The sequence below is a fragment of the Lepidochelys kempii genome, chromosome 8, assembly GCF_965140265.1.
Source record: "Lepidochelys kempii isolate rLepKem1 chromosome 8, rLepKem1.hap2, whole genome shotgun sequence".
NCBI lineage: Eukaryota > Metazoa > Chordata > Testudines > Cheloniidae > Lepidochelys > Lepidochelys kempii.
In genome coordinates this window covers 97,881,661-97,908,517 of record NC_133263.1, presented here as the reverse complement: position 1 = coordinate 97,908,517, position 26,857 = coordinate 97,881,661, and the positions used below count along the sequence as shown (strand labels likewise).

The 26,857-nt window shown below is 40.4% G+C and overlaps 2 protein-coding genes across 11 annotated transcripts in view; one reads left to right on the top strand and one right to left on the bottom strand.

The window, feature by feature from the left end:
• Positions 1-4,876, top strand: part of OSBPL9 (oxysterol binding protein like 9) — a 142,316-nt gene extending 137,440 nt beyond the window's left edge. For 6 of the 9 annotated variants that reach the window (XM_073357740.1, XM_073357739.1, XM_073357732.1 and 3 more), the window contains 4 exons: positions 238-316; positions 860-951; positions 1,320-1,455; positions 1,625-4,876. In XM_073357740.1, coding sequence (XP_073213841.1) covers positions 238-316; positions 860-951; positions 1,320-1,455; positions 1,625-1,699 — 382 coding nt within the window. In that variant the 3' untranslated portion in view covers positions 1,700-4,876. Of the gene's footprint in view, positions 1-237; positions 317-859; positions 952-1,319; positions 1,456-1,624 lie in introns of those variants that run through there. The other 3 variants (XM_073357737.1, XM_073357738.1, XM_073357736.1) reach the window with 3 other exon arrangements.
• The window catches only part of NRDC (nardilysin convertase), a 42,850-nt gene continuing 19,998 nt past the window's right edge, over positions 4,006-26,857 (bottom strand). The window contains exons 14-31 of one of the 2 annotated variants that reach the window (XM_073357722.1): positions 26,433-26,487; positions 24,456-24,560; positions 24,081-24,204; positions 23,416-23,502; positions 22,644-22,763; positions 19,400-19,451; positions 18,006-18,156; positions 16,556-16,683; positions 12,188-12,350; positions 11,024-11,055; positions 10,543-10,681; positions 9,930-9,977; positions 9,238-9,290; positions 8,295-8,378; positions 5,654-5,744; positions 5,115-5,231; positions 4,603-4,692; positions 4,006-4,216 (exon numbers count right to left, since the gene is read on the bottom strand). In XM_073357722.1, the coding sequence (XP_073213823.1) occupies positions 4,019-4,216; positions 4,603-4,692; positions 5,115-5,231; positions 5,654-5,744; positions 8,295-8,378; positions 9,238-9,290; positions 9,930-9,977; positions 10,543-10,681; positions 11,024-11,055; positions 12,188-12,350; positions 16,556-16,683; positions 18,006-18,156; positions 19,400-19,451; positions 22,644-22,763; positions 23,416-23,502; positions 24,081-24,204; positions 24,456-24,560; positions 26,433-26,487 (1,837 nt within the window). In that variant the 3' untranslated portion in view covers positions 4,006-4,018. The remainder of the gene's footprint in view (positions 4,217-4,602; positions 4,693-5,114; positions 5,232-5,653; positions 5,745-8,294; positions 8,379-9,237; positions 9,291-9,929; positions 9,978-10,542; positions 10,682-11,023; positions 11,056-12,187; positions 12,351-16,555; positions 16,684-18,005; positions 18,157-19,399; positions 19,452-22,643; positions 22,764-23,415; positions 23,503-24,080; positions 24,205-24,455; positions 24,561-26,432; positions 26,488-26,857) is intronic. The other variant, XM_073357723.1, reaches the window with a different exon arrangement.

Genomic DNA, 26,857 nt, shown 5'->3' with positions numbered 1-26,857 from the left:
CACCAGTGCAGTTACACCAAAAAAAAAACAAAAAAAAACCACTTCTCTGCACCCATTTTCCCATTTGTAAAATGGAGATAATACTATTTTTCTCCCATCTCTATTGACACTTTCTGTTCTTTAGTTCAAGCACTGCCTTACTATTTATATGTATAGTAATTAGGACAAGAAGGACCTGATAGGCGGGTTTTTTAGTGCAATAATGAATTTAACTATTTTACTTTTCCTTTCATTTAGTTCTCCTAATGACAAGAAATCCTTCTGCTCAATTGAAGGTGAATGGAATGGTGTCATGTATGCAAAATATGCAACAGGGGTAAAGCAACTTACCTTGTTTTTACTCTATCAGAAACTGTGTGTTTAGGTATTTGTGTTGCTGGCAAGTCAGAATACGCCATTGCATTTTGTATGTATATATACTTGTGGATGGAAAATACTGACTTTGTATACTAAGGGACTACTGTAAAAGTTCCACACCTGCTTTTTGTAAATGGTGGCTTTAGGTCAAACTAAGGATCTGGTAAAGTGAAGAGTGGAGCACCTTAAACTCCTTTACTTCAGTAGTTTAGATGTTAAAAGCACAGGGAGAATGCTCCTGTGAAGCTGCCTGAAAGTTAGTAGGTGTTGAATAATTTTTTTCACACTGGATTAAAATTGCTCTGAGGGTAGCTGAACTCTGTAGGCTTTTGCTACAGAAATCTGTAAGAACTTAAAGCAAGAAACAGACCTTTATCTGTCCTCTGCCAATAAATGTTAGGGAAATGTTTCTGTACATATTGTATGAACAAAGGCTAGACTAAACTTTACTTTTTTCTTTATTTTTAAACACATTAACAGCAGAATAACTTTCTCTGTTTAGGAGAGTGTAGTCTTTATAGATACCAAGAAAATGCCTACAATTAAGAAGAAGGTAAAGAAACTGGAAGACCAAGAGGAATATGAATCCCGCTGGTAAGAGCTTCATTAAAGTGACAGATGAAGGCTTCTTATCTTGTTCATAGATCTGAGGATTTTTTTAGAAATAGAACTTCTGTAAAAACTGAGAGAGTTAAATGTACCCAAACTATACAGATTAATCAGCACTGTGGGGCTATAGCTGATAGCACTGGAACTGGTCGTTGAACTAAATTAGTGTTTCCCAAATAAGTACAAACGAACCTGAACTTGGATCTCAGAATTTTCTTGATTTAGTTAAACATGTTAAAGGCTTTACAGATTTATTTATAGTAATAAGATTCAGTAAAAATGTTTCTACAGCCTGGTAGCACTGCTTCCTCCCCTAAATCAACATCTGAAAATAATAGCCTCTCTTTCTTTAGCCTATGGAAAGATGTAACCTACAACTTAAAAATCAGAGACATTGATGCAGCCACAGATGCAAAGCACAGACTGGAAGAAAGACAAAGAGCTGAAGCTAGAGCCAGAAAGGAGAAAGAGACATCGTGGGAAACAAGGGTGAGCTTTTATTCAAATAATGTAAACCTGAAAGGCTTTTATCCTTTAAACTGAAGTAGTGATAACAAACACCGAATATATGGTTTCTATCATCAGCACCCCGACCTGTGTTCTACCTCATTCTTTTCCATAAAAATTTACATTTAATTATCCCCTTATTTTCTTCTAGTTATTCCATGAAGATGGAGAATGTTGGGTTTATGACGAGCCACTATTGAAACGACTTGCTGCCACTAAACATTAAGTGGTTATAAAAACTTAAAACATTCAGGTCTTGGCTTAGTGAATTTTACAACTACATGATAAATTTATGATGATCAAGTACTTTATTTTGGAGATCCTGTCCCCTCCAGTTACAGTGGTTCCTATCTCAGGGATACTGGATTTAATAATGCAGATGAGCAATTAAAGCAGGAAATGTCTTAACTATTTGACAGTAGCTTTGGACTTTACCATTCAGATAGTGTATTCAAGCTTCAGAGACATGATGGCTGAGCCCTCACCCATGCTTCAGAAGCATCAATGAAACCTGGGCCTAAGTTATGGGAAGCATACACTTGGTATAACCACTGTAAAGGACATAGTTGGTACCAGTTGCATAATATTCTGGGGCTCTACATATATAAATATATATATAAATGCAAGACTTCACTTAATTAAATCCAGTTAACATTTTTGATGTGTAAATATGAGGATTCCTTTGATTGGAAAGTTTGTTAGAAATCTACATAAATGTTATTTACCACCTGTATGATAAAAATCAAACCTTTTGGCATTTGTCTCACCCCAAAACTTTTTTATTTTAGAAATTAAAATGTAACCATAGACTACAATTGAAATACTCAGTGCATCTTAAAGCTTCATAAAATAGATTTTTCAAACTTCTGGATTTGTATTTATTTCATAAAAACCATTCACAGCAACACGGCTTTGAAACTGCTACGATAAAAAAATTACTTTCCCAATGTTCAGTATGTGAAAAATCACCACTTTATAAAAATCCAGTACATTTTTCTAAATCCCATTTCAAGTGATAAAAGCACTTTGTAGCCTAAGTCATGTAAAGTACTTTTGAAAGCTTTACCTAGCATTGATTTGCTGCTTAGTGTGCACTGTGTTAGGGTGAGAATACTGATAGATTTTTCACTTCATTATGTCCATGCACTGGAGTGAATCAGCCAGGGGCAGTGAGAAGTAACAGGACTTTTCTGGAAGCTGGCCGTAGCCAGATATGCTCTCAAAATTTTGCTAACTGTGTAAGGGTTGAACAGTGTTTAAGCTTTGAGGAAACAATAGGATAGTGATGAACTCACTCAAAATGATTATTCTGGTGCTGTATAGAATCTAGTCAGATTTATCCCCTCCTGAATTAACTTGTGTAGTCATACTGTATTACTAGACATCATTGTAGACTTGTATAAAGGCTTGAAAGTTACTAGAAATCTAACAGCAGCTGATAGAAAAGCTTTAGAAGGGACCACTCCCTCAGCAGAACAAGGACAGCTCTTCTGTGACGGAGAGTAACTACTTGTCTTTTGTATTACTAGCCTTGGATTTCCCTTGCCACCTGATGTATGATCATGGAGGCTTCTCCTTTCCCCACCACAAGGATGCAGTGAGGAGAAAGAGATGCTTTTCCTTCACCTCTCTCCATCACTGCAGGGGTGGTAACGAGTGAGTGAGTGTTCTGGGGAAGACAAAGTACAATTTCCAACTGGTATTAGTCTGTTGCACTCTGTTTTGTAGCAGTAAGTTTACATTTTTAACAGCATTGATAAATAAGATTCACCTTACCACATCCTTATAGCCCCTAGCTACTGGTAGACAGTAAAGTGGCATTTAGACCACACACTGTTAATCCTACAATAATTGATAAATTACAGTCTAAACCTATATTAGCATACTGCCAGATTACAACTGACAACCCTATTTAATGCTTTAGTAGAGGGGGGCAAAAAATCAGCAACAACTCAGTTAATGCTAATGATGAAATTTAAATACTTGTGTTTAAGATTTGAGTTAGTGTTACTTTATAACTGGCTTAAGTGGCCCATTCACTACACACAGCAGTAATAGATCTGAAAAAAGGTGATAAGACTGTCTTTTATAATATACAGCAGCCTGGATAGAAAATAGACATTTTTATTTAAACACATTTGTTAATAGGAGCGTGCATTGTAGGTATCTGACAACTAACCAGTTCCTTCAGTAATTATTGCACAGTTCACTTTAGCATTCATGCTGAACCATCTGTAAACTTTTAAACTAATACTTTGTGTAGACTTAACACCATGCAGCTACAGAAAGTAACCTTCTCCCTCTTTTGCCTTTATTCTATTTCTTAGAAAGGCTATTTAAGAATAGGCAGTTGTTTTATATCAGGAACATTTTCCTTGTAACAGCTGTAAAAATTAAGTTGTTCCAGCTTTCAAGAGGGTAAGGAAGGTTAATTTTAAAAGCTAAGGAATAATCTTACACATTAGTTTGGTGAGACAAAATGATTTGTAGTTCTCAAACAGTAAATAACTTAAATTACACACTACAGCGGGGCAAGATGACACATTTATTTTAATATTTTATGGTAAGGGAGAACATTCAGAGCTGATGTATAAGCTTTGATGTCCTTGATGGAAGTGGTGTTAGTCATCAAGGAGGAAGGAGGTAAGAAAGTTAGCTGAGGTATTTCACCACATGAGGAGTTCTGAACATCAGACACAGCTGGTACTTCTGAGTCCCCTTCATGTTTTCCAAATCCAACCACCTGAAAAGCCAAAGGCCAGATTTTGTTATAAAGAAAGCAGGAAGACTAATATTTTAAATGAATGGGTCTTGAAGCATTAGTTTGTTTCAATTGTCTGCCCCCCCCAGAAGCTTGATATGCTAGTAGAAGACTAAACCTAGGCAGTGATTTTTTTCCCCTGCAATTTTCAGAGCACATTAATTTATGCTTGTTCTCTCCTGAGATGGATTTAAGGCAGTTACACTATTTCTAGACCCTAGTTAAATTTAACTAGTTTCAATTCATGTAAGTCTTTCTAAAATGATGATAGGACACAGTGCAAGACAAGTTTAAATACAGAGCTTGGACAAGAGTAAGTTATCAGAAGGAATCTAGTCCAATCTAGAACTGCATCCACCCATACTCACATGTACACTGAGTACTTTGCTCTCACTGCCTCTATGAGCTTGGAACCAGTCCACCAGGTCTGCTTTCGTAAGGGATTTCAGAGCTTCAATCTAAAATCCACAAGAGCACACTTTTCAAACTGCTGAACACTATCTCAAAAGCATTCCAATTCCCAACATTTAACAGCAATTATTTGCAGCCAAATTTATAAGCCTTGAAAGCAAGAGTTTGTGGTGGAAACACTAACATGTTAGTAAGTTTCCACAATCTCTGAAAATAAAGTTTGTTACAACACTCTGTTTCAAGTGTCACCATTAATTTCTGCATGGAGCTCATTCTTAAGCACAGTAACTTCACATCTTGTAAAACTCTGGGGCCCTCAAGGATCAGGGCTCCATGTCGCTATTATCTGTATACAACCTAACAAACATTTATTTGAATCATTGCTATTTTGTGATTTAAAGCACCTGCTACGAAGAGGTTAAAACTTCTATTCAAGAAACTTTATTTGCAGTATTAACAAATTCACTACCTCACGGGCAAGCCTGTCAAACAGATACTGCTGAGTCACCACTTCATTCCAGTTCCTATCCACTTCTTCTCCAAGATGGGAATCTTCACACTCTTTAAGCTTTATTAGAGCTGTGACCTGTATAAGACAACCCCACTTAGAATTTCTTGAGAGCTGGGATTCTAATGCAAAGCAAACACTGAATGTGCTAAATCTAACAGGCATCAGTCTATATCTGGGCTGTTTATTGAATTACAAACAGCCCTAGAGTCCATTGTATGAGGCCATGTCCCCCTTAAGGCCACTTCCAGAAAACAGTGAAAGTTCCATGACAAGTGGGAGTAAAAATTCACAAAAGAGAAAAATCTGTCCTGTACTTAAATTCAGATGGCACCCTCAGGAGATGCGACTGTACAATGCAACCACTTCCTAGAAACCAGGCAGATGCAGATATTAATGTAGCTGCGTACTTCCACTTTCTGCAAACAGATTGTATGTTCTGTTTTGACTCTACTCCTTCACTAATTGGTATTCTTATGTAGTTGATCGGTCCCCTTTACCTGTGTGCTGAATGCTTCTTCAGTTAAATGCTTGATTTTTTCTTCAAAGAAAGAAAGAAAATCTTCTATCTTCTTGTCGACCAATTCAGAGCTGGAAAAAAGAAGAATAGAAACACAATATATAGCACTCCAATAAGTAACCAGTTTTGAATTTGGGAACTAACATCAACAGCAAAGCATTGCCTGAGGAATTATACACTGACAGGGAAAAACACACTGGCCTAGTGGAAGAGAACATCCCCCTCCTTGCTGTGGTACATGCAGTGTGAAGACCTTTCCATTTTCAGTTTCTTCCAGTCCTTAAGAAATAAGGTAGAGAGAGCTAGGAAAGAACTTGGAAGACAGTGCTACTCCTATATCAAGCAAGAGATTATTAATGCTTGATTCATCATCTGTCAGGGCCAACAGTATTACCAAATATAGTTGTACTTCGGATGGGGACAGTGAAGCAGATGAGAAGAAAGACAACTGTTACCAGCTGTCTAACTATTGAGATAGAATATTAATATGCAGCTCCTCTCACCTTCTTGAGCCAGCTCAAAAACCTGTAAAATAAGCCCTCCAGGGTTGGCAATTTCTAAACATGGAATCTATCCAGCTGCCTTAAGTTGTGGCCAAATTGTCACCAGAAAAATCACCACACAATTATTTTTCAGGTTTCTTTTTCAGAGCAGAGCTGCTCTGTAAGAATAAACTATTATCTCTATGGTAGTTCAAAGAAGTGTACTTCATAGTTGAGACTAGATTTGTTGTTTTATTCAGTGAAAGCTACCTATTGTCATAAGTCAAATCAAATGTAGCTCCAGTCATGAGGTCACCTTTTTTCATCTTGATTTAACTGTTCTTAGAATAGGAGATAAAAAGATATATTAAATCCACACACAGTCCATCTCCCTGCTACTCTAGGACTGTTCCCTATCAATAAGGCTAAGATTGTGTCATGGTTATTTTTTAGTAAAAAAGTCACAGGCAATAAACAAAAATTCACAGAAGCTGTGACCTGTCTGACTTTTGCTGCTGCAGCTCCATGGTTTTCCCCACCAGCATGGTGGCTGGGAGCTGTAGGGTTCCCCCTCTGCCTGCCACAGCTGGAAGCTGCAGGGTGACCATATTTCCCAAAGAGAAAAGGGGATTTGGAGGAAATCTAGCCACTTGCCTGAGACCTATTCTCAGGTTGGCAGTTGCTGGAACCTTGCAGGGGGCTGTTGCCTGGCACTGAAACCCTGCCAGGGCCCCACTGACTGCCAGCTCCAGAGTCCTGCAGCCCATGGGGCTAAAGCAGAGAATGTCACAGGTCACAGATTCTGAGACTTCCATTAATTCCATGACATAAACATAGCCTTACCTATCATACATTCTCTAGTGCTTTGTGCAATTTAGTTTTAAATGAAATCACACAATGGGGGTTCCACTGCTTTCCTTAGGATATTATTTCATAACCATGTACATTTCACCACCATGAAATTTTTTCTTTACATTTAAGCTCCATCTTTCCATTTTTTCCATCACATCCTATTTACTTCTTACATTACCATAAATAAATCCTCCACCGTTATTTTCAATAGTGGCAATATTTAAATTCTTCAAGAACTTTCCCCCATACATTCAACGAAGGGATCAAAAATAGAGAAATGATTGTTATTCCTAGCAGTAGTTCTATCAAACCAGTGTTAATATCCCTCCCTGCATCCTAGTTTGAATTCTGATTTGGAGTGCTGCTTTGCCTTTGCTAGCAAGGAGTTGTGGTTATCTAGGCCGTCTCTTTATCAGCTCCTGCTTATGGTCTCAATTCAGCAAAATGTAATAGCACATACTTAAACTTATGCCATATACTTAACTACTTTGCTGAATGAGGATCTAGGTCAGGGGTCCCCAACACGGTGCCCGCGGGCACAATGGCGTCTGTCGGGGCAGATGCGTGCACCCGCAGGACACCGCACCGCCGAAATGCTGCCGCCGGTGAACTGCCTGCCGAAACGCCGCAGAGAAGCATTGCTGTTTCTCAGCGGCATTTCAGCAGCGGGGTGTCTGGTGCCTGCCCCAGTCTTCTGGGAAATAGGAATATGCTATTCCCACAGAAAGGTTGGGGACCACTGATCTAGATAATCAATGTGTTTGAAGCTACACCGGAAAGCTTTGACTACAGGGCAGAGCGCAGTGACCCGACCTGCTAAGCCAGGTTTCTTGTCTGGAACACATTACACCTGTAACTCCACTGGCTTCCAAGTAGCTTTTGGGTGCATTTCAAAATATTGTGTTTGTTTTTTAAAGCCCTATATGCTGAATCAGACTCAGTCCAACTTCTGAGTTTAGGAAAGAGCACCTATTCCACCATAACAGTTGAGTCCATCTGGGATGCTTTCAGATTAGCCCTAGCTTTGAACACGGTCTGTGTACCAGCTTCCCAGAGTGTTCAGTGGAGGAGGAGATCCTCATCTCTGAAATTTTCTTCTTCTATTTGTGCTCGGTTGACCTTCAGGAGACCTTGATAGCCCATTTGGCTGTGCACTTGCATGGTTGTAAGCAACTACTACTACAGCCAAAATCTGCAGAGGTTAGCTGTGAAGAACCACAGAATTCAAAGGGCCACAAGATGGAATCATTAACATGCCCTCCCCTATTAAATTCGTAAGAGACTTACTTGTACTTTGTTGCCTGTGTTGCTACAGTAACAGAGAACCCGAGGATCCCAGATGTATTTCTGCAGGTCGGGTACACATGGTAGCTTAAACCAAAAGGAGAAAGTCATTCCACTAGTACAAGCCATTTTACATTTACCATCCATAGCTATGAAATCAGAATATTGTCAATACTTGGACGTAAGGTATTATTAGCAAAGAGGTGTCTATCAATGCAAAAGATTCACTCTGGAACAACAAATCAAATCTCTTGCATCAAATGGTCTTGGCCTTTTTTGTTCAGCAAATCCTTTTTTGGGCTTTGTAAGATGTTTAGCAGAGTATTCATGTACTGAGAAATCCTGCAACCCAGATCTGTGAATGTGAAACAATCCCCATAAAACGGGTATGGTGCGGTCAGGGTTACTGGAGTCTCTTAGTTCTCATGAAAGGGCCTAAACAGAGAGGGATGCACCCGCAGTGGTGACAGGAGTTAATTCCAGCTCAGCAGACCCCTCACATAAATGCTGTGGGGAAGCTATAGTAGTTGCTACTTGGGAGAGAGTGAGGGGAGGTTATTTTTGAGGAAGTCTAGCTCCACAGTCCAAGTCAATGGTGATCACCAAGCTAGATGGAAAATCTTCTGCTTAGACAAATTACATTAACTTCCGGTTGTGGACTCAAACTTGGACGACAAGACCTTGCTGCATGCAAACTTTTTTTTGCCAGTAACTTGACAGCAGCTTTACTAAGCATAACCTTGCCATTTTTCAAAGGGCACCAAAGCAATTAAGTTAAAGATGGTGTCAAAGAACACTGCTGGTTTTGGTTGTGGTATGTTACGCTGTCCTTTCAGCCACACCATGGCAGGAGTTAGCCACCATGCAGTATGGCGTTTCTGTGGTAACATCGTACACATGGGACTCAAGTGTGATAAAGGAGCTGTACCCAATGCAGTGAACTTACCCAAGGGTTTGTTTGGTTCGCAGGAAGTCAAAGCAAGGCTCCTCCATGTGCATCTGAAATACAGCAGTAGTTCAGTCAGAAGGCATGGCTACTTACAGCAGCTTGGGTTTAGGCTTGGTACAAAAGCACGATCAAAGATCAAAACAAGAAACACTAAGGCCAGGTCTACACGACAAAGTTATTTTGGAACAACTGAAAATCCACCCCCTTGAGCAATGCAGTTATACCGATCTATCTCCAGTACAGCCAGCAGCCTGTCGACAGAACAGCTTCTCCAGTTGACACAGCCACTGTCTTTCGGGGAGGTGGATTAACTACGCTGACAGGAGGATCTCTCCCATTGGCATAGTAGCATTTTTCACTAAAATGCTACAGCTGTGCCACTGCAGTACTGTAATCTGAAGACAAGCCCTAAAGCCTCAGTGATTCCCCCACATCCCAGAAAGGAATGAAATGGCTCATTTGGGCTGTCCTGGTACCAGTCTAACACACACGTATCCACAAAATCCAGAAAGGAAGTAAAAGGCTAATCAGAGCAGATCACAGGCATGTGTGTGTCTCACCTTTGTTTCATTTTCATCTGTAGCATTCTCTTGACCGCAAACAATGCCAGGGGCAGGACAGAAATTTTGCTTCTCAGGGCACATGTTAATAAGTACGCAAGATTTGTTAAGAAAGGAGCAAAAACTTACCACAAGCAGTTCCATGAGGGTGTATTCTCTTAAACTCCTAGCCCCAGACTAAAAGAAAAAAATTAATTGAAAACACTTTAGGAGTTTCTCATGGAAAGAGAAGAGCTATGGGTCCAAGTCACTAGAATGACCTCGTTAAGAGAACAAACAATTCAGGATGGATTTCAGCACTAAGCATTGCAATTTGCAACAAAAAGAAATCAGACTTTCTGGCCTCTGATGTGTGCTCAAAACAGCCCCCTGAGCGAGAGACAAGGGTCTCTTCATGGGACAGTGATCACTGTATGGCTGAAAAGACTATTTCAAGGTAATCAAAGAACAGGCAGGCACAATCTGGGGGAGGAAGGCAATATCAATATGGAAGAGCATGGAATATGCCTGCACAAGGCACAATAGATCTAGAACTCTCACACAAAATAATATGGACTATAACTTCATTAAGAAGGTTTTAGTAACTTGGGTCTTGCTCATGGGGATTCTGTTGATGGGCTCACTAGAATTCAGAACATATTCTAGAAAATAATGGTTGGAGAATTGTGCAGTCTGCATTACGAAAGCCAGCAGTCACCACAAGGAAAATAAATGAGAATACTCAAAATGCTTAACACATTACCTGATAATAGACTGTCACTTCAGAGTTGGCATCACCTTTGTTAAGGGCTTTCACTTTGCAGAGTAGGTGTGTGCTGGGCAGGTCCACCACCCGAAATTGAACAGGACACGGGTGCGGTAGGGGAAAGAACTGCAGCTTTCTAAAGAGAGTCCAAACAGCAAAGCATCAAATACTTAACTTCCCATTCCTTAAACCAAAACAAAGAACCAATGTTCATATTCCAGATGCCTCAAGTCAAATTAGCATCAATCCCCTCCCACTCCCACAAACTAGAACCACATCTTACTTTAACTGCCATCAAAACCAGATTTCTGGAAAATAGTGACAATACAGTTACATTTTTCGGAAAAAAGGAAATTCCAACTGTTTACAATGTTCTTTCCCAGCCACCCCCCCGCCCCCGTTAACCAAGGTTCGTAACTTTGTAATATACTTATAGCTCCCACTTGTAAAAAGGTGAGTGTCAAAGAGAAATACTCACTGAACAACATAATTCAGAAAATCCTTTGATTCCTAAGAGAGAAAGCATAAACAGTTTTACTCTGGAGAAGGGAATTATTAGCCCTTTAGGTATCAGCCCCAATATATAGTACAGCCATCCAGAAACGAACCAGCAAACACACAACTGTCCAATCCTCCCCAGCCTTGCCACACATTACAACATTTTGGCCAGAGGTTAACCCAGCACCAAGTCACTTCCTCCCCTACAGCGTGACAGTACAGTGTGATCTGTGTTATGCTGTGGAAGGAAAATGACATCTCCAATCCAGTCTCTTCCTTGGAAGTTTGTAGCCTCTCAGCAAGGGCAACGTGGAAGCCAGGAAAGAGGACACTAAAGGAGAAAAATGTCTTACCGAGAATCTGCTAACAGATGTTCACAGCAATGGATGTGCACAAAAGTAGTACTAGGTAAGTGGGAATGTTATGTCAGAGCAGCTTAGGCACCAAACAAAGACTCCATAAGAATCTTGGTTAACCCTCAGCGTCCCCTACAATCCAACAGCCCATATGGCTATTTTTGTCCTTACAAGAATCCCCATCCCCACCAATACCCTGGTGAATTTCCCAAAAGGCTTGACAGACCAAGTACAAACTGATGGGTACAAAGTGAAGACTGCAAGTTTGTTCCTCAGTGGCCATAGGTTTGTGACACTGCATGGATGGGGACAAACCCTGCTGTAGCCAAGTTTTAAAAAGCTTGCTAGATTAGGTCAGGCCTATGGTTGGATCAGACAGTCCTCACTGGACTTCAGTAGCAGCTGAGAGAGAGTAACAATAGGAGTGTTGGGCCCTAGACACACAGTATGATATCCTGTCACACACAGGCTGTATCTGCACTGATTGCTTTAGGTAACTCTTCCACAGGTGCACCAGCACTGAAGTGTTTAAATCACCATGTCATCAATACCTGGAGTTTAGAAGATTACTGAGTGCGTTTAGATAACACAGGGATAAATTCACCAGTGGCCAGTTCTACATTCGCTGTCCCATGGTGTTAACGGAGGACCTGCACCTATGTGAGATATCCCCAAAACTGCCAGTACAGACAAAGGCATAGGCTGGTGAAACAGGGTTTGAGCCAGCTGCATTTAATCACTTTCTAAATTCAAGAAAGTATGCTTCAGCTGCGGAGGTTAGTACTCACTCTGCTTGTGAAGTTTCCTTGTACAAGACCCTCTACAAAGAGTTGAGATTTGAAAGCCTTAACAAAGGATGAGAGAGACTCGATGGAAAGGCCCTTCATTAATGTCTCGTATTTATCTATGATAGACCATCTGCCATGCTCCAAAATTAAGAGACGCACATTTCTGTAACAAGAGAAAATGTTATTTAATTCAAAATATGTTACCCACCAGGGATTTAGAACCTATAACTTCTTAAATCCGAGATCTGTGACTAGCAGAATTTCAGCTAATCCTAACTAGAAATATCAAGTACCCATCAGTCTGCCCAGGGACTTCAGCCCTGCTTCAGCTCCAAAATGCCTCAGATACCCTGGGATCACTGCAGCCCAACTGCTTTGGGCTGTCCTTGGGGTAAAAGATTTAAAGCCTGCTTCCCACAATAACCTTTTTAAACAGCTTTTGCTGGGGTGTGTTGTGATGCACAGACTACCCTTTCTTCTCTAGGTCACTGATATAGGTCTGTTTTTTCCCCACTGCAGGAGTTTTAACAAATCACTCAAACAGCTCTAAGGGTTCACACCATGATCTCTCAGAAGCAGAGCTGCATGTGGTAATATAGGCTATTAAATGAAAGTAGTAGGCAGTGTCGTGTTCCTCGTGGTGTCAGTCCTAGGATGCGAGAGACATGGTGGGCGAGGTAACACCTTTTACTGGACCAACTTCTGTTGGTGAGACAGACAAGCCTTCAAGCTCCAGAGCTCTTCCTCAGGTCTGAGAAAGGTGCTCGGCGCATCACAGCTTCGTACAAGGTCTAACAAAGGGGTCTCAAGCTCCATTTACCTTAGGGCCAGTGCCAGTCCTCAAATCCTCCCAGCAGGCCAATAAGGTCACTGCAGATGGTGTTCAGAGAAGAAAACGTTTCTATTGTATTTTTTATTTTGACTTTCTTAGAAATAATAAAACTTTCGTACAACTTTATACAATTCTTCACCTGCCCGAGAATTTTCCGTGTTCGCTGGACACCTGGCAACGCTTCAGTTCGGTCAGTTTGTTGATGTTTGGCCTCAGTGACTGAGCAGTTGAAACCTTCAGAACTGCAGCGAGGTGGGCACCAGAGAGTTCTGTTCGGTATTTTGATTTGTTTATCTTCATTGTGTAAAAAAGTGACGCTGCCTCCATGGCTGACTCTGCCTGGCAACTAGTGATGGTATCTCCATCCCTTTTCCCCCAGCCAACAGAAGCTGCGGGGGACATTGCTAGCAGGGTGCCTACATGCGTCTCTCCTCTGCAGGCCACAGTGGGGAGGTTCTCAGGCTGCAGATGGCACATGGGCCAGGACTTCGAGACCCCTGGTCTAACAGATAGTTTAGCATAAATTAGCACGTATTCTAAGGGAACATTCAAGGCCAAGTGGCCCATTAACACCCCTGTAGTCATAGGACCAGAAGTGGATTATAGATTGAAGAATTTTTGGGGACAACCCACGAAACCAATGATATACCCGATACACAATGAAATTTCATTCTCCGCACCAACGAACTCCCTCACAGATTTACACCACCACTTTCAACAACCACCACCCGCCCATTAAATTCTCTCCGGAACACTCCCACACTGGCATCAACTTCCTGGACACTAGGATCAACTTCAACAATGGAACCCTATAGACAACAATCGACAAGAAACCCACAAATCACCACGCCTACCTTCGTAGATCCATTAATAATCCCAAATACATCAAGAAGTCTGTTACATACAGCCAGGAACTGATACATCACAGAACATGCTCCATGGAGAAAGTCCAGGATATATACCTTAATGCAGGGATTCTCAAACTTCATTGCACTGCGACCTCCTTCTGACAACAAAAATTACTACATGACCCCAGAAGGCAGGGACCAAAGCCTGAGCCCCGCCATCCCGGGTGGTGGTGGGGGCCAAAGTTGAAGTTCAAGGGCTTCTGCCCGGGTGGGGGGCCTGTAACCTGAGCCTAGCCACCCAAGGCCAAAGCCTGGGCCCCGGGCTTCAGCTTTAGCCGTGGGTCCCAGCAAGTCTAATGCCAGCCCTGACAACCCCATAGTTTGAGAACTGCTGCCTTAACACACTTAAAACTGCCTTCATTAAATAAGGACATTCCCCCAGAGAAACAGACTGCATCATGGAACAGGCCAACCAAATACCTTGAGAACCCACTTAAATACAGAAATTGAATCTCCTTTGACCTCACACCCTAAGTTCTCACCTACCATCCCAAACTGGGAATCATATGGGGTCTCCATCCTGAAAAAAAAAAAAGTTTCCTGAACCCCCTCTTTTAGCCTTCAAACACCCCTCCCCCATCATCAGAAGTAAGTTCCCCATAGACCAGGACACACCAAATCAAAGCAGTATCAGACCCTGCCAGAACAGATGCAAAACCTGCAGGCATATCTCCTCTGCAACATCAACAAGCAACACCCCCCACAACACACCTTTAAAGATCCATAGGTCCCATCCTACACATGTTATCACAACATGTGGTGTACTTCATTCAGTGCAACAAATGCCCCCAACAACTATGTGGGTGAAACCAGACAAATATCACTATGTCTCAAATGAATTCACATAGGAAAATGATAAAAAGACAAAAACACCCTATCACCAGTGGGTGAACTCTTAACAAAACAATGATTCTATTTCTAACCTATCAGTTCTCATCCTCAAAGAAAACCTTCATAGCACTTTCAAAAGACAAACCTGGGAGCTTAAATTCATAATTTTGCTAGACATTAAAAAGCATGGTCTTAATAAAGACACTGGATTTATGGCTTATTACAACAATCTGTAACCCACTAACTCCCCCATTTTGTCCTATGACTATAGGAGTGTTAACAGCCCACTTCAGCTTAAATGGTCCCTTAGAATATGTGCCAACTACTTATGCTAAAACTATCTGTTAGACCTTGTATTTAGCTGTGACAAGATGGGTATGTCTACACACGAACTAGATAACTCGCGGCTGGCCTGTGCCAGCCAACTTGAGCTCATGGGGATCAGGCTACAGGGCTGTTTCACTGCTGCGTAGCCTGCCGGGCTTGGGCTTTAGCCTGTGATAGTTCTGTTACACCATAAAATTAGTTGTAAGAAACATCTTCATTTATTAAAGAGCATCCAATGTGATGGGGTTGGCAAACCTCACACTGAAATCAAGACAAGACAGTTGTTACAGGGTCCTACCAAAAAGGGCTGAAGCCAGTCCTGCCCCACCTTCCATCAGCCAGCAATAGAGGGAAGAGGCAGGCTTCTGTACCGAGCTGTGTTGAGAGCAGACCAAGGGCATGGACTGAGCATTCTTATTACTAATTCCTTTAATTAATAAAGCCAAACCCCAGGAAACGGATGAGTTTTGTCTCTACAAAGTGCATCATGTGTGTTTTGGAACAGGAGGTACAAGGCTTATATGATTTTAGAGGCAGTTTTAGACATTAAACATGATTCCCAGTTAACAGTTATGTTTATCGCTTGCGGAGTAAAATCAACGTAGGGTAATCTGTGGTCTCTAAGGTAACATCAGACAATTATTGTATCTTCTTTCTGAGATGGGTATTTTCCTGCTCACTTCTGTCTCATCTTAAAAGGATAAGAATTGTATTGGTTATTATAAGCAGACAAAAACGCTTTAGAGTATCCAAACTGGTCTCCACTGCAGCTTTCAGAAAAATAAGAAATAATTTTGTTTGGGGGAGACTAAAATCAGAGGTTTATTTTTCCCCCCCAATTCTTAATTCAAATGATGATGTCAGGCACATACCCGTGTAAGTGTCTTAAATGTGCCTTTTTATAAAAATAGTGTCAGATTAATGTCCATGAGCTTTATCAAGAATTCTTTTTAACTTCTGCCCTTGTCAGCGGAGATTTTTTACAAACCCCTCTCACCACTGTGAAATAGATTTGCAACTTCCTTTAATATTAGTATGTAAAATTAGCTCTGCTTGGCCTGATTCTACTGGTCTCAAATCACCTCTCTCCTCCACTCACACCATTCTCTCTTGATATTAGATGGCATGACAAGAGTTTAATACTGATTTTTGTTGGTTTGTAATTTACTCAATACACATCCCCTTATATGAATGAAAAAAATACCTCTGCTTTGTCATGTAATCAGCTGCACCAGCACTTACCATAAAGCAGAATGTTACCATTTAAGTTCTGTGCTCTATTCTTGAGGACGCCAAGATTCATTGCATTCACTGACTATGCAGAATACTGCACAATAATTTATCCTTATAACAGGGAACTCCTGCAGCTGCATGACAACATAATGAAAGCAGAGAAAACTCCACTCTAACTATACCTCCACCTAAACCAGAAAAAGCCCATCCACATTTAATCTCTCCACAGACACTCACTTGGCCAGGGTCTCCGGTTTTATGAGGATGTTAAAATAGGTCTTTTTTAGCTGCTCTGTTATCATCTCAAAAACCGCTGGAGTAAAACTGAAGTCAGACAAATGGTCAATGATGAGCTGAAAGAGCAGCTGGAAAGAAAAAAAAAGTTGTTTTCTAAGCTATTTTTACCAAATAGGAGAACATTATTTGCTGAAGAGGATGAATGTGAAATCTAGACCATTTTTCCTACATTAGAAATTCAGAACCTTCTCTATTTTTAGGACAACTAGAGAATTAGTAGGATGACATCACAAAATACCTGAACAAGTCAGAAGGGAAAGGGAATTCAGTCAAGACTGTTTAAATCTCCAGGGTCTATTTTGATTATTAGGCATTCTAAACAGTTGGGAAAAAAATCTCTCCTTGTGAAAGATTCAACAGCCACGCCCCTTCAATGGGGGGGCTGCAAAAGTCCCCATTCCAGTTCTCTCGTCCCCCAAAAAGACAGGGAGGACAAGACTCAGTATTCCTGATATTTCTAAAATAAAGGATAAGCACAAACAAATCCTGTTGCATGCATGCACTAATCTATTATCCCTCCTTTGCAGGTCTCCTTTAATAAGGCAGCAGAACATTTGTTTATTTTGACTACTGTATCTCTACAAGGGGGCGGGGGGGGGGGAAGAGTGCATTTTAAAAATTATGTATACTAATGGAAGCTGAAAATGCATTAAATAATTGCAGAATGCAGTACAGATCAGCGCCTCAATACTCTCCACACCCATGATTTTCCTTCTCCCTCATGTTGAAGATTTTGCTGTGTATATTTCAAAGGATACACTTTGGCCCCATAGATACTACAACTGTAATCAAGTCAAAGGACCCAGTTGCAATTTGAACTATCCAAGGCTTTCACCTTGTTAAATCTACCCTACAAGTGTTAACCGTGTTGTAACCAAGTCCCTTGACCCAGTAATAGTTGTACTGCAGACAAGCCCTTACTCTTCCTCATCCCATCAGCCTCCAGAGAGCAACAGCATTTGAGGCTGCCATGTCCTGAGTAAGTCAGCGGGGGGAAGGAGGAGGGTGGTGTGGGGGAAGAATTTGTTAACCTTTAATAAATTCATCTGATCACCTCTGGAACACTGTTCCACACCCAGATTTCTTGAATGTCTCCTGCACTTCATGCTGGGTGTGATGCCCCCCTGCACTCCCACAAGCATCGATCCCTGTCACTATGCCTTCCTGCCAACCTGGAAACTTACACAGTCTCTCTGCTCTTGCAGATTTATGAGCATCACAACAGGAAGACTGATTTTTTTTTTTAAACTGTATACAAAACCATTAATGGGTTGCAAGACCACTAATAGACACCAATATTTAACGACAGAGCTGTGAATAGTTTAGAAAATGATGCCCAGCAAATGGCTGGTTGACTTAACAGTAGTGAAAACAGACTGCTAGTACTTACTGGTAGTTTATGATTGAATCCTTTCACTCGAATGACTAAACCATGCTCTCCAGCTACCAGCTTGTATTCCAGTTGAGCAACATCAGCTTCATATGCTGGTTCGGCAAGGTTGTGGGTGAGAATATTTACAAAAGTATCAAAAAGCACCACACTGCATGGAGAAAAGGGTAAAAGTGGGAACCCAAAAAGGAAGAGAAAAAACACAAACCACCATAAAGTCAGTGGGTCTGAGGGTATATGCCAAAGTGTCCTAGAGAATTATTTCACTAAATAGCTAAAGACATTTAAGACTTAAATCACAAAATCCAATTTAAAAAACGGACTTGTATTCTGCAAGAAATTTAGTCCTGGGTAATGCAGAAGTCTACAAACACAGAGCTGTGAATTTCTCTCTATCAAAAAACACAGGGCTACCTAGAGGTCATTTTGGCATTAATTAAAATACTTTTGCATCAGATGAGAAAAGAGAAGTTATTTATTTTACAAGGCACATCAGGATAGTACACAAGCAACCCCTACTATATGTGGTTTAAAATCCAACTGGAATAAATAATGTATATTTCAAGCAACATCAGCTCATAGTAAAGTGTGTTTGTTGAATATTGGGATGTTAATATAGAAAATATGCTAAAGGAATTTGAGAGAGAGAGCTTTATTTGAAGTGGTAGTTGCTATGATTAGGATTTAATAGGTATAAAAAGATTACTTTAAGAAAAAGTCCTTTTAAGCCAGTTAAAAATTCTGAGTGCCAAAGAGAATTAGAACCAAGTGCTTCTGGTTAAAAGTTCAGACCAATACCTTCAGAAAAATAGTTTTACAAAGATATATAAAAAACCCACTCCTCCCTTGCAGCTCCTTAGTGGTCTTATGATAAAGTCACTATACTGTTTGTTACAACTGATAGTCTGACCTCGGGAATAGTAGGGGTGCCATGAATGGGAGGATGAGTTGCACATGCTGAACTGTAATCCAATGTGCTCACATATTGTAGCTCTCCAACTGGTGCTCTCAATCTCTTTCCTCACCTACACACTTTTCCCCAAGTTGTTGGCTATAGTGTCTACAACAGGCAAATCTTTTCAGCACAAAGCCTTTGCAGAAACGTTCTGTTCGAGCAGATGCACTGCTACTATTCTGTCACTTTAATTTTCCCTGCCCTTTGCCATGGGAAAACTGTACCAAAAATCTTACACACTTCCCTTCTCCTACACAAATACTTCTCCCCTCCCCAATAAACCATTCCCCTAAAACTACTGAACTGTAAAGAACATGAAAGAACATAACAATTGGGTTTCCTCTATCTTCAAGTTAATTGGAGGGGCGGGGTTTGTTTTTAACCCTATAGAGGAATTTTGGCTGCTCTGCAAGATAAGCATGAGAAAGGTAATTCTTACTTCTCTGCAGACTGCTGAATCAGTGGAGATATCAGATGGAAACGTATATAAGCTGGAAAAAACCCAAAAACCCACAAATGAGCAACTGCAGAAACACATGCAGCTTTAAACATTTAACTGTTTTTTCCTTCACCCCATTTGTTGTTTCCTGTCAGTTATTTTATTTGAACCCCACGTGACAATGTCTGTTCAGCTGAGAACATTTTTATCTGTATTAAATCACCAAAGTAGTTCCCTTCCGTCCCCACTTACTCTTTAAACCTTCACTTCAAAATATTGGGTAACAATTGAACTTTTGGTGGGTGGGGGGACACGACAACACATTTATACTGTGGGAGTTAAGAGGCATTTTAGTTTGATAACAGACAGTACATAACCAGATTGTAAACTGACTGAGGCAGAGACCTTATCTTTACACATTTGGATTATATTTGCCAAAAATTAATGTTATACTTTTATTTAAAAGCAATGCAAAGGTTGCACAACAACAATTTCTAAAAATATACAAACCCTAAAAGAGCGTCACTAACTGAAAACTGAAATGCCATCCTGCTTGAAAACATAACTCAAAAATGGCAACATTGTTTCCACATTTATTGAGTCTCAAGGATTCCAAGTCACATTTTCTCAGTTTAAAGGGAAAAACCTACAGTTCTTATAACCACCAAGCCTGCAAACTCAAAGTGGATTCCTTTCCAGAGTAAGATACTCTGTCTGAAAAATTCTGCCCTCAGTTACACCGTCAAAAGAACTCTCCATTTGTCAAGCAGTTATTAAAGTGTGGTAATGGAAATATTGCAGTATTTCCCAGTACTTAGAATGGGAAATAACTATCAGATTATAGTAGGCTTGGCAGAATTTGATTTAAAAAAATGTTGATGAATAGTATTGATGTTTATTTTTAAGCACTTCCTTCTTTTTTTTAAATCAGTTTAAATGTTCACTGTTACAGGTAATTAGAAGGGGGTCAGACAACTGGAGAGGAAACAATTATTTAATGACAGTAGTCACTGAGGTTCAAAAAGATAAAGCTGTATAACCATTAAATTACAAATTGTCAATGTCACATGTCAAAATATATAAAGTAAATATCCTTACATCAAACTTTAATAAGTTCTCAAGCAGCAATTTTCTTACTTTACCTATCAGTAAATTTCGATTATCATTGATGTCAGTTTATATGTACAGTGAAATGGACATTTACTGATAAAAATCTAATCCTTCCAAGCCTATACATCAGCTATAGTGCCACTGAGTAGTAAATAATAAATATTTGTTTTCATGGTTCTCACTGTATGAGAGGTATAACAACAATCTACACTTATATAGCACTAACCATTAAACAATGTCAAAGCTCTCTACAAACATTAACGGGTTCCACTCGACAATCTTGTGAAGCAGCGTCTCATTTCACCATTAGTATCATCTACATATCTACATTTTACATATGGTGAAATGAGACCTAAAGAGATTAGGTGCTTTCCCAGCTCCAGGAATTGCACTCTTGGTGCCTAGTCCTGAAATATACTTTACTGAGTCTTTAGGGATTCTTAAAACATGGCTCTAGCATTGGCCTTTAGAGCTGCTTAGCGCTAAGCAAAAGAGTTATCCTGTTACAAATTACACCTGAGAGGACACGCACACAACTGCTGCGAATTACACCTGGTAGGACACGCACACAAATTCTACGAATTACACCTGGTAGGATACGCACAGTTTGAATCTAGGCTGAGGCACATAAACAAAGTCCACAACTGCAGAGTTCCCAAAAGACACTAAGTTTATTACACTCGAACGTGGTGCCCCCCTGCTAGCCAGGAGGGGATCCTGATTACAGATTATACAAAGGTTATATACTTTTTAGCAAAGCATGTTGCCCTCGTGCATCGGAAACCTTAGCCAATAAACAAACCCTTGTCTTATCTACCACCTATCCCTGCTTGGTGCATTCCTCGCGCTAAACCAGTATGTTAATTAAACAGCCTGGTCCTAAAGCCATGCATCATAACCTTTATTATCAGGATGGGAGGCCTCACATCAAGGCCAAGAGACAGGGAGTTAGAGACTGACAAAAACCAGATACTGGGAGTCAAGGCAGGCTGGAGACAAGAAGGAGAATTTTCACAGGGATTCAGTATCTAAGGATCACTCCTCTTGGTGTATGATGTGCTGGCATTTAAACAATGGTGGGCCCCAAACCAAAATGGAGTCACATGTGCTAACTTTTCCTTAACAGTCCCTTAAAAACACAAACCAAAAGGTGTGTTAATGAATCATCCCATTGGTAGCCCTAAAGAAAATCCCCAGACAACATGATCTGGTATTTTAGTTAGTAAAAACTGCTGTGCCGGACAGCTCTCCATAGACGGGACGTGCATGAAATTGTGTCTTTTCAATTTTGAAAGATGTGGAATCCTTGCCTTTGGGACACAAAGCCCTGAAAGAGGAACACATTACTTTAAAGTAGTGCAGAATAGAGATTAATGAAACAGAGAAATCATACAATATTTTAATGCAACAGTGATAGCAGACAGGGAGAAAATTGCCAGCACATGAACAAAAATGAAGGGTCTAAAGAGACCACATGCTGCTGCCTGCAAGTCACACTTGAATTAGTTACCTAAACTGTAAACTCTTGGGCTGGAACGGTCTTTTTGGCGTTTGTGGATATGTATGTGTAGTGCCTCACACAATGGAACCCAGTCACTTTGATTAGGGCCTCTAGGGACTACCACAATTTCTAGGCCAAACGCAAGCAAGTGGCACCTAGAATTTAACAACAATCACTTCAAGTAGGCTTATAAACAATAGTAAGGCAAAATCCAATGAAACAACAGTCCAAATGAGGAATGGATGTCCTCAAGACTTCCCATTCTAAACCTCAGACAGCAACACCAACTGAAACTAGGAATGGTAGGGAAGAGGAGCAGAAGCAAGATTTTTGAACAACTAGCTGGGGGGGGGGGGGGAGGATTATGTCGTGAAGGATTATAACTCCCTAGCCAAAAATCTGAACACCAAGCTCCAACCCTAAGCCACCTAAACAAGGAGCTAAACACAAAAGGGGGGTTACAAGTGCAATGGCAACTAGAGTGATGCTCAGTGCTGTTTGGAAATCAGATGGAAGTGAAGCTACAAGTCCTAACTCTAAATAAATGTCTAGAACTATTTTAGATGACTACTACTGCATATGAAAAGTTTTGCTTTGCATATTGTGTGTAATATATCAGTTAATAGGCATTACCTTTGGGAATTTTGAATTTATCATCCTTCCTGTACCACAGACAGCCTTGTTGTGTGCTTAGTATTTTGACAGGATATTCCGACTCCGGGCAATCAGGTGCTTTCAGAGCGAAGTCAGTGGCTAATGTAAAAACAGAATATGTGGGTTACTGTATCTCAATACCACAGCCATTAACACAAGTGTGCAGATTTCAAAACTGTAGGCAGGCTGCTGTCCTCTCTCATGTCACTATAGTACATTCAGTTGCACACTGCCCTTCCGTGAAGAATGGATGGGTCATTGCACTGTAAAGAGAGGAGGCCTTTTATAGCCTATTCAAGAGAAGTTTGTTGGGTTTTTTTGCTTCTATTAACAGATCCAGATGCTATTTAAGGGTCTGTGTTTCCCTTCCCAGAAGAGAAGGGAATAACCTTACACTGCTCTCTCAATAATCCAGGTACCATTGTTCATAGCTGTATGCAAGCGATTCAGGAGTGCACCATGGCTGCTCTGCTTGGTTACCTGGTCCTTGTACTAAGGAGTATTTTAAAATAAGAGACATTGTCAGGTCAAATTTGGCCAAAAATTTAAACTTATAAGAGTCTGTAATAGAAAATATGGAAACATTTGTTTCTGAATTTTTATCTATTTCAGTAGAAACAGTTTTTAAATAAACTAAACATTCATGAAAAAGGAAAACAAAGACCATGTCCTAGGAAAACCCCTATCCTCAAAGGGAATGTCAGGGAAGACAAAAATGACAGAGTCCACTAAATACTAGCGTCTCACTCACCTATATATTTATTTTCTTCAGGTAGGTGCAAGTCCTCATTTAACTGAAAGTCACTGGCCCATAAATCACTCCAGTATTTATCAATATCTGTGAAAAACATTAAATTGAAAGCAGATAAGCTATCTAGCTACAGATTCTTTGAATAATAATTCTTTCCTTTAGATGATTCTCTCCATGCCTGTCAGCCAAAAGACTGGGTATCCTTTCCTGATGCCATTTGGCTCACCTTTCCTGTCTCCTCTTAAGCCTCTGCTCAAACCTCACTTTAAGCAAACTTATAAACAATAGTCATGCTTTAAACGCAAGGCTGTGTGCATTAGCATCACGTTACCAAAAACATATTGCCTTAGCCTTCATTATGTAAGTTTTAATCTCTATTCAGTACTGACTTGGGGAACTGGAAGACTCACCATGACTCTCCACCTCCCAAAAAAGACCCTGTAACAAAAGGACCTGCCTATCAGGCATAGAGAGGGGGACTCAGCCCATGTCACAGACAGAAAAGAGTAGCTATAGAATAGGACAAAGCACCTAAGCCTCTACTGACTCATAAGGTCAAGATCAGAGTTGAGAAATCATCCTCCCACTCCTGTGTACTTGCATGCTGTATTGCCACCCTGTTTAATAGCCTCTGTCACCTCAGATACTTCAAACGGTCATTTTACCTTCCTCACTGTACTGTGTCCCAAACCATCTCTCCTTCAGGTGACATTTTCCTTCGTTGGCAGCAGACAGCAGAACCAGGTTGGCTCTCTGAGGGCAGAGCTGGTTAAGGGCATCAGCAATGACCTACAAAGATAAACCAATATCTGAGTTCAAATGCAACTTTAGCTGTGTCTGTCAAGCTGTAAAACTTAAAATTATTCTGAAAATCCAGAAAACAAAAGGTTAAGAGTAGATCTGTAACCAAGCGATTTGCTTTCTACATTTTTTTTCATTTCAGAAGTGATGCAAGTAACCTAGAAAACCCATTCCAATAGGTCTGAATTTCCCAAACTTTTACACCTCAAATACATGTTCAGAGCTACAGTGCTACTTACATCAGGTTTGTATTCAAACAAAAGCTGGTCTCCTGTCAAAAAGTCCTCTTTCTGAAACAACTGCATATTTTCACAAAGGCTTTCCACATAATCAACTGGATCAGTCTGTAAACAAGTAAAATGGTGTTTCACTCATCAGACATCTGTAATGTTCACTTTTTTTCCTAAATAGAGTTTATTGTGTGCTGCACTTGTTGAGTTTTAGTTTTGGTTACTGAGCCTAAATGCAATTCATAAACAAATCCTTACTCATGGTGCTCAAACACCCACTTCTCCCCACCCCTGCAACATTAGACGGCTCATCCTTAAGAAGAAACATGAATGAAAAGGTTTCTACTTTCTCCCTATCTTGTGACTATCTGCAGAGAAGTTAGATCGGATTGTACTTTTACAAAAGCAAAAAGAATAACCGTATTATCCTGGCTACAATTATGGGTCTGTTTACACTAGGAAAAAAAGGCATTGCAAGATGCCACTAGTTAGAACATGTGGATGCAAGGCATATACCAGAGGTTCTCAACCTGCGGCCCATGGGACACTTGCAGCCCAATCAGCACAGAGCTGCAGCCCATGTGAGATCCTCAGTGCCATACAGGCAGTATTGGATGCAGCCCACATGTGTGTCCCACAATGGTAAATAGGTTGAGAACCACTGGCATATACAAACAGTAGCTGTCCCTAGTTTTTTAATAAGTGCCAGTTGTACCACCTGGTAATCACACCCGAGAGGAACTCGGAAGCTGTGATTTCAGCTGCACTAGTTCAGCTATTTAGCCTAACTCCAGTCCACAATTCAGAAAATGCCTTACTTTCTGAAGTTACCCATGGTGCATTTGTTATCTTTGCTATCCTTCTCTCCCACTTAGTGTGTATGTGTGTCTTGTTTTGTCTTAAAGGAAGCAAAGTTGGACTTCAACAACAGCTCCAAACCATCTAAACCAGGGGTTCTCAAACTGGGGGTCACGAGGTTATTACGTGGGGGTTGTGAGCTGTCCATCAACCACGCATGGGGCTGACAACCCAAGCCCCCATTAAATTAAATTAAAACCCCCTATTTTTAATTTTTTTTGGGGGGGGGGTCACATTCAGAGGCTTGCTGTGTGAAAGGGGTAACCAATACAAAAAGTTTGAGAACCACTGATCTAAACTAACCTTTTCTCTTTTCCTCAAAAGAGACAGTTAATACCATCGAAAATACTGTCAAACAGGCATCTTTCCTGTAAGAGACTAGCTAAAGGGAAAGGGAATAATGGGATACTGTTACAATGAAAGCCTTAATACTTTCCATTTTAAATGCTTTTAAGTGTTTCTCCTTCTTTTCCTGTATCTTTCTTAAAAGGTTAAAAAGCTTTTATTACAATGGGAGTAAGCCCGTGATAACCTGACACAAAACCACAGACCACACTTAACTGTTTAATGCTTTAATAGCGAACAAGGATTGCATTAACACCTTACCACTTGTGGGCCAAACTCACCCTCCACCCCTTATTACAGAAAGCAGCGCTGATGTGTTAAGTGCTCCAAAGTGTCACAGTACCAAGAGCTGTTTCTCCACAAAACAGAGTATGCAGAAATGCTTGGGGGAGGAGAAGGAGGGCGGGGAGGGCAACATTAGCATTCATAGCACCTTACTGGTAAACAAGACAAGGTTCCATCTGCAAGGATTTCACAATATAGATCGGAAGATAAAGAGAAACTGACCATAATAAGCAAGGAAAGATGATCAAAAAGTGAAGAAAGGGATGACAGCCCTTGGAAGAACACCACATGCAAAAAATTCGAGTTGTGTTTTGGTTTTGTTAAAGGACAATTTCACAAGTCAAAGTCTAACATTTCTCTACCTAGAATATGAATTCTAACACATTCTCGTTCTGCCTTATCTCATCTATGTTTTCAAAGTATTGCGAGATCAGAATTTTGCAAATCCTCTGACAGACAAGCTACACACAGAAAGCAACTATGAAGATTAACTAGTACCTGTTCTTGGTAATGAAATTCATTAGCTTCAATCTTCTGGATCTCTTCCCAAATTCTGTAGGAGGAAAAAAGTTTCACCATTACGTTGCAACATTTATTACCAAGACACGAATGAAACACTATTTCTAGGCAAGATATCAGAGTGGAAATTCAAGTCAGCTTCTCTGCAATAATTCTTCATACATCTATGAGACCAGGTGAGAGGTGCACTCAAAATACACATACAACTCGTTTTATCTGGGAATCTCAAAAGCAGTTTACCCTGGTCAGTTGGCCCACATTATTCCTACAAATAATCATCCCCTTATTATAGATGGAGACAGTGAATCACAAAATAGTCAAGATCAGACAGCAAGTTAGTGGAAGAACTGAAAACTGAACCCAGAACTCATGACTTCTAGTCTCAGGCTCCAACTACTACACCA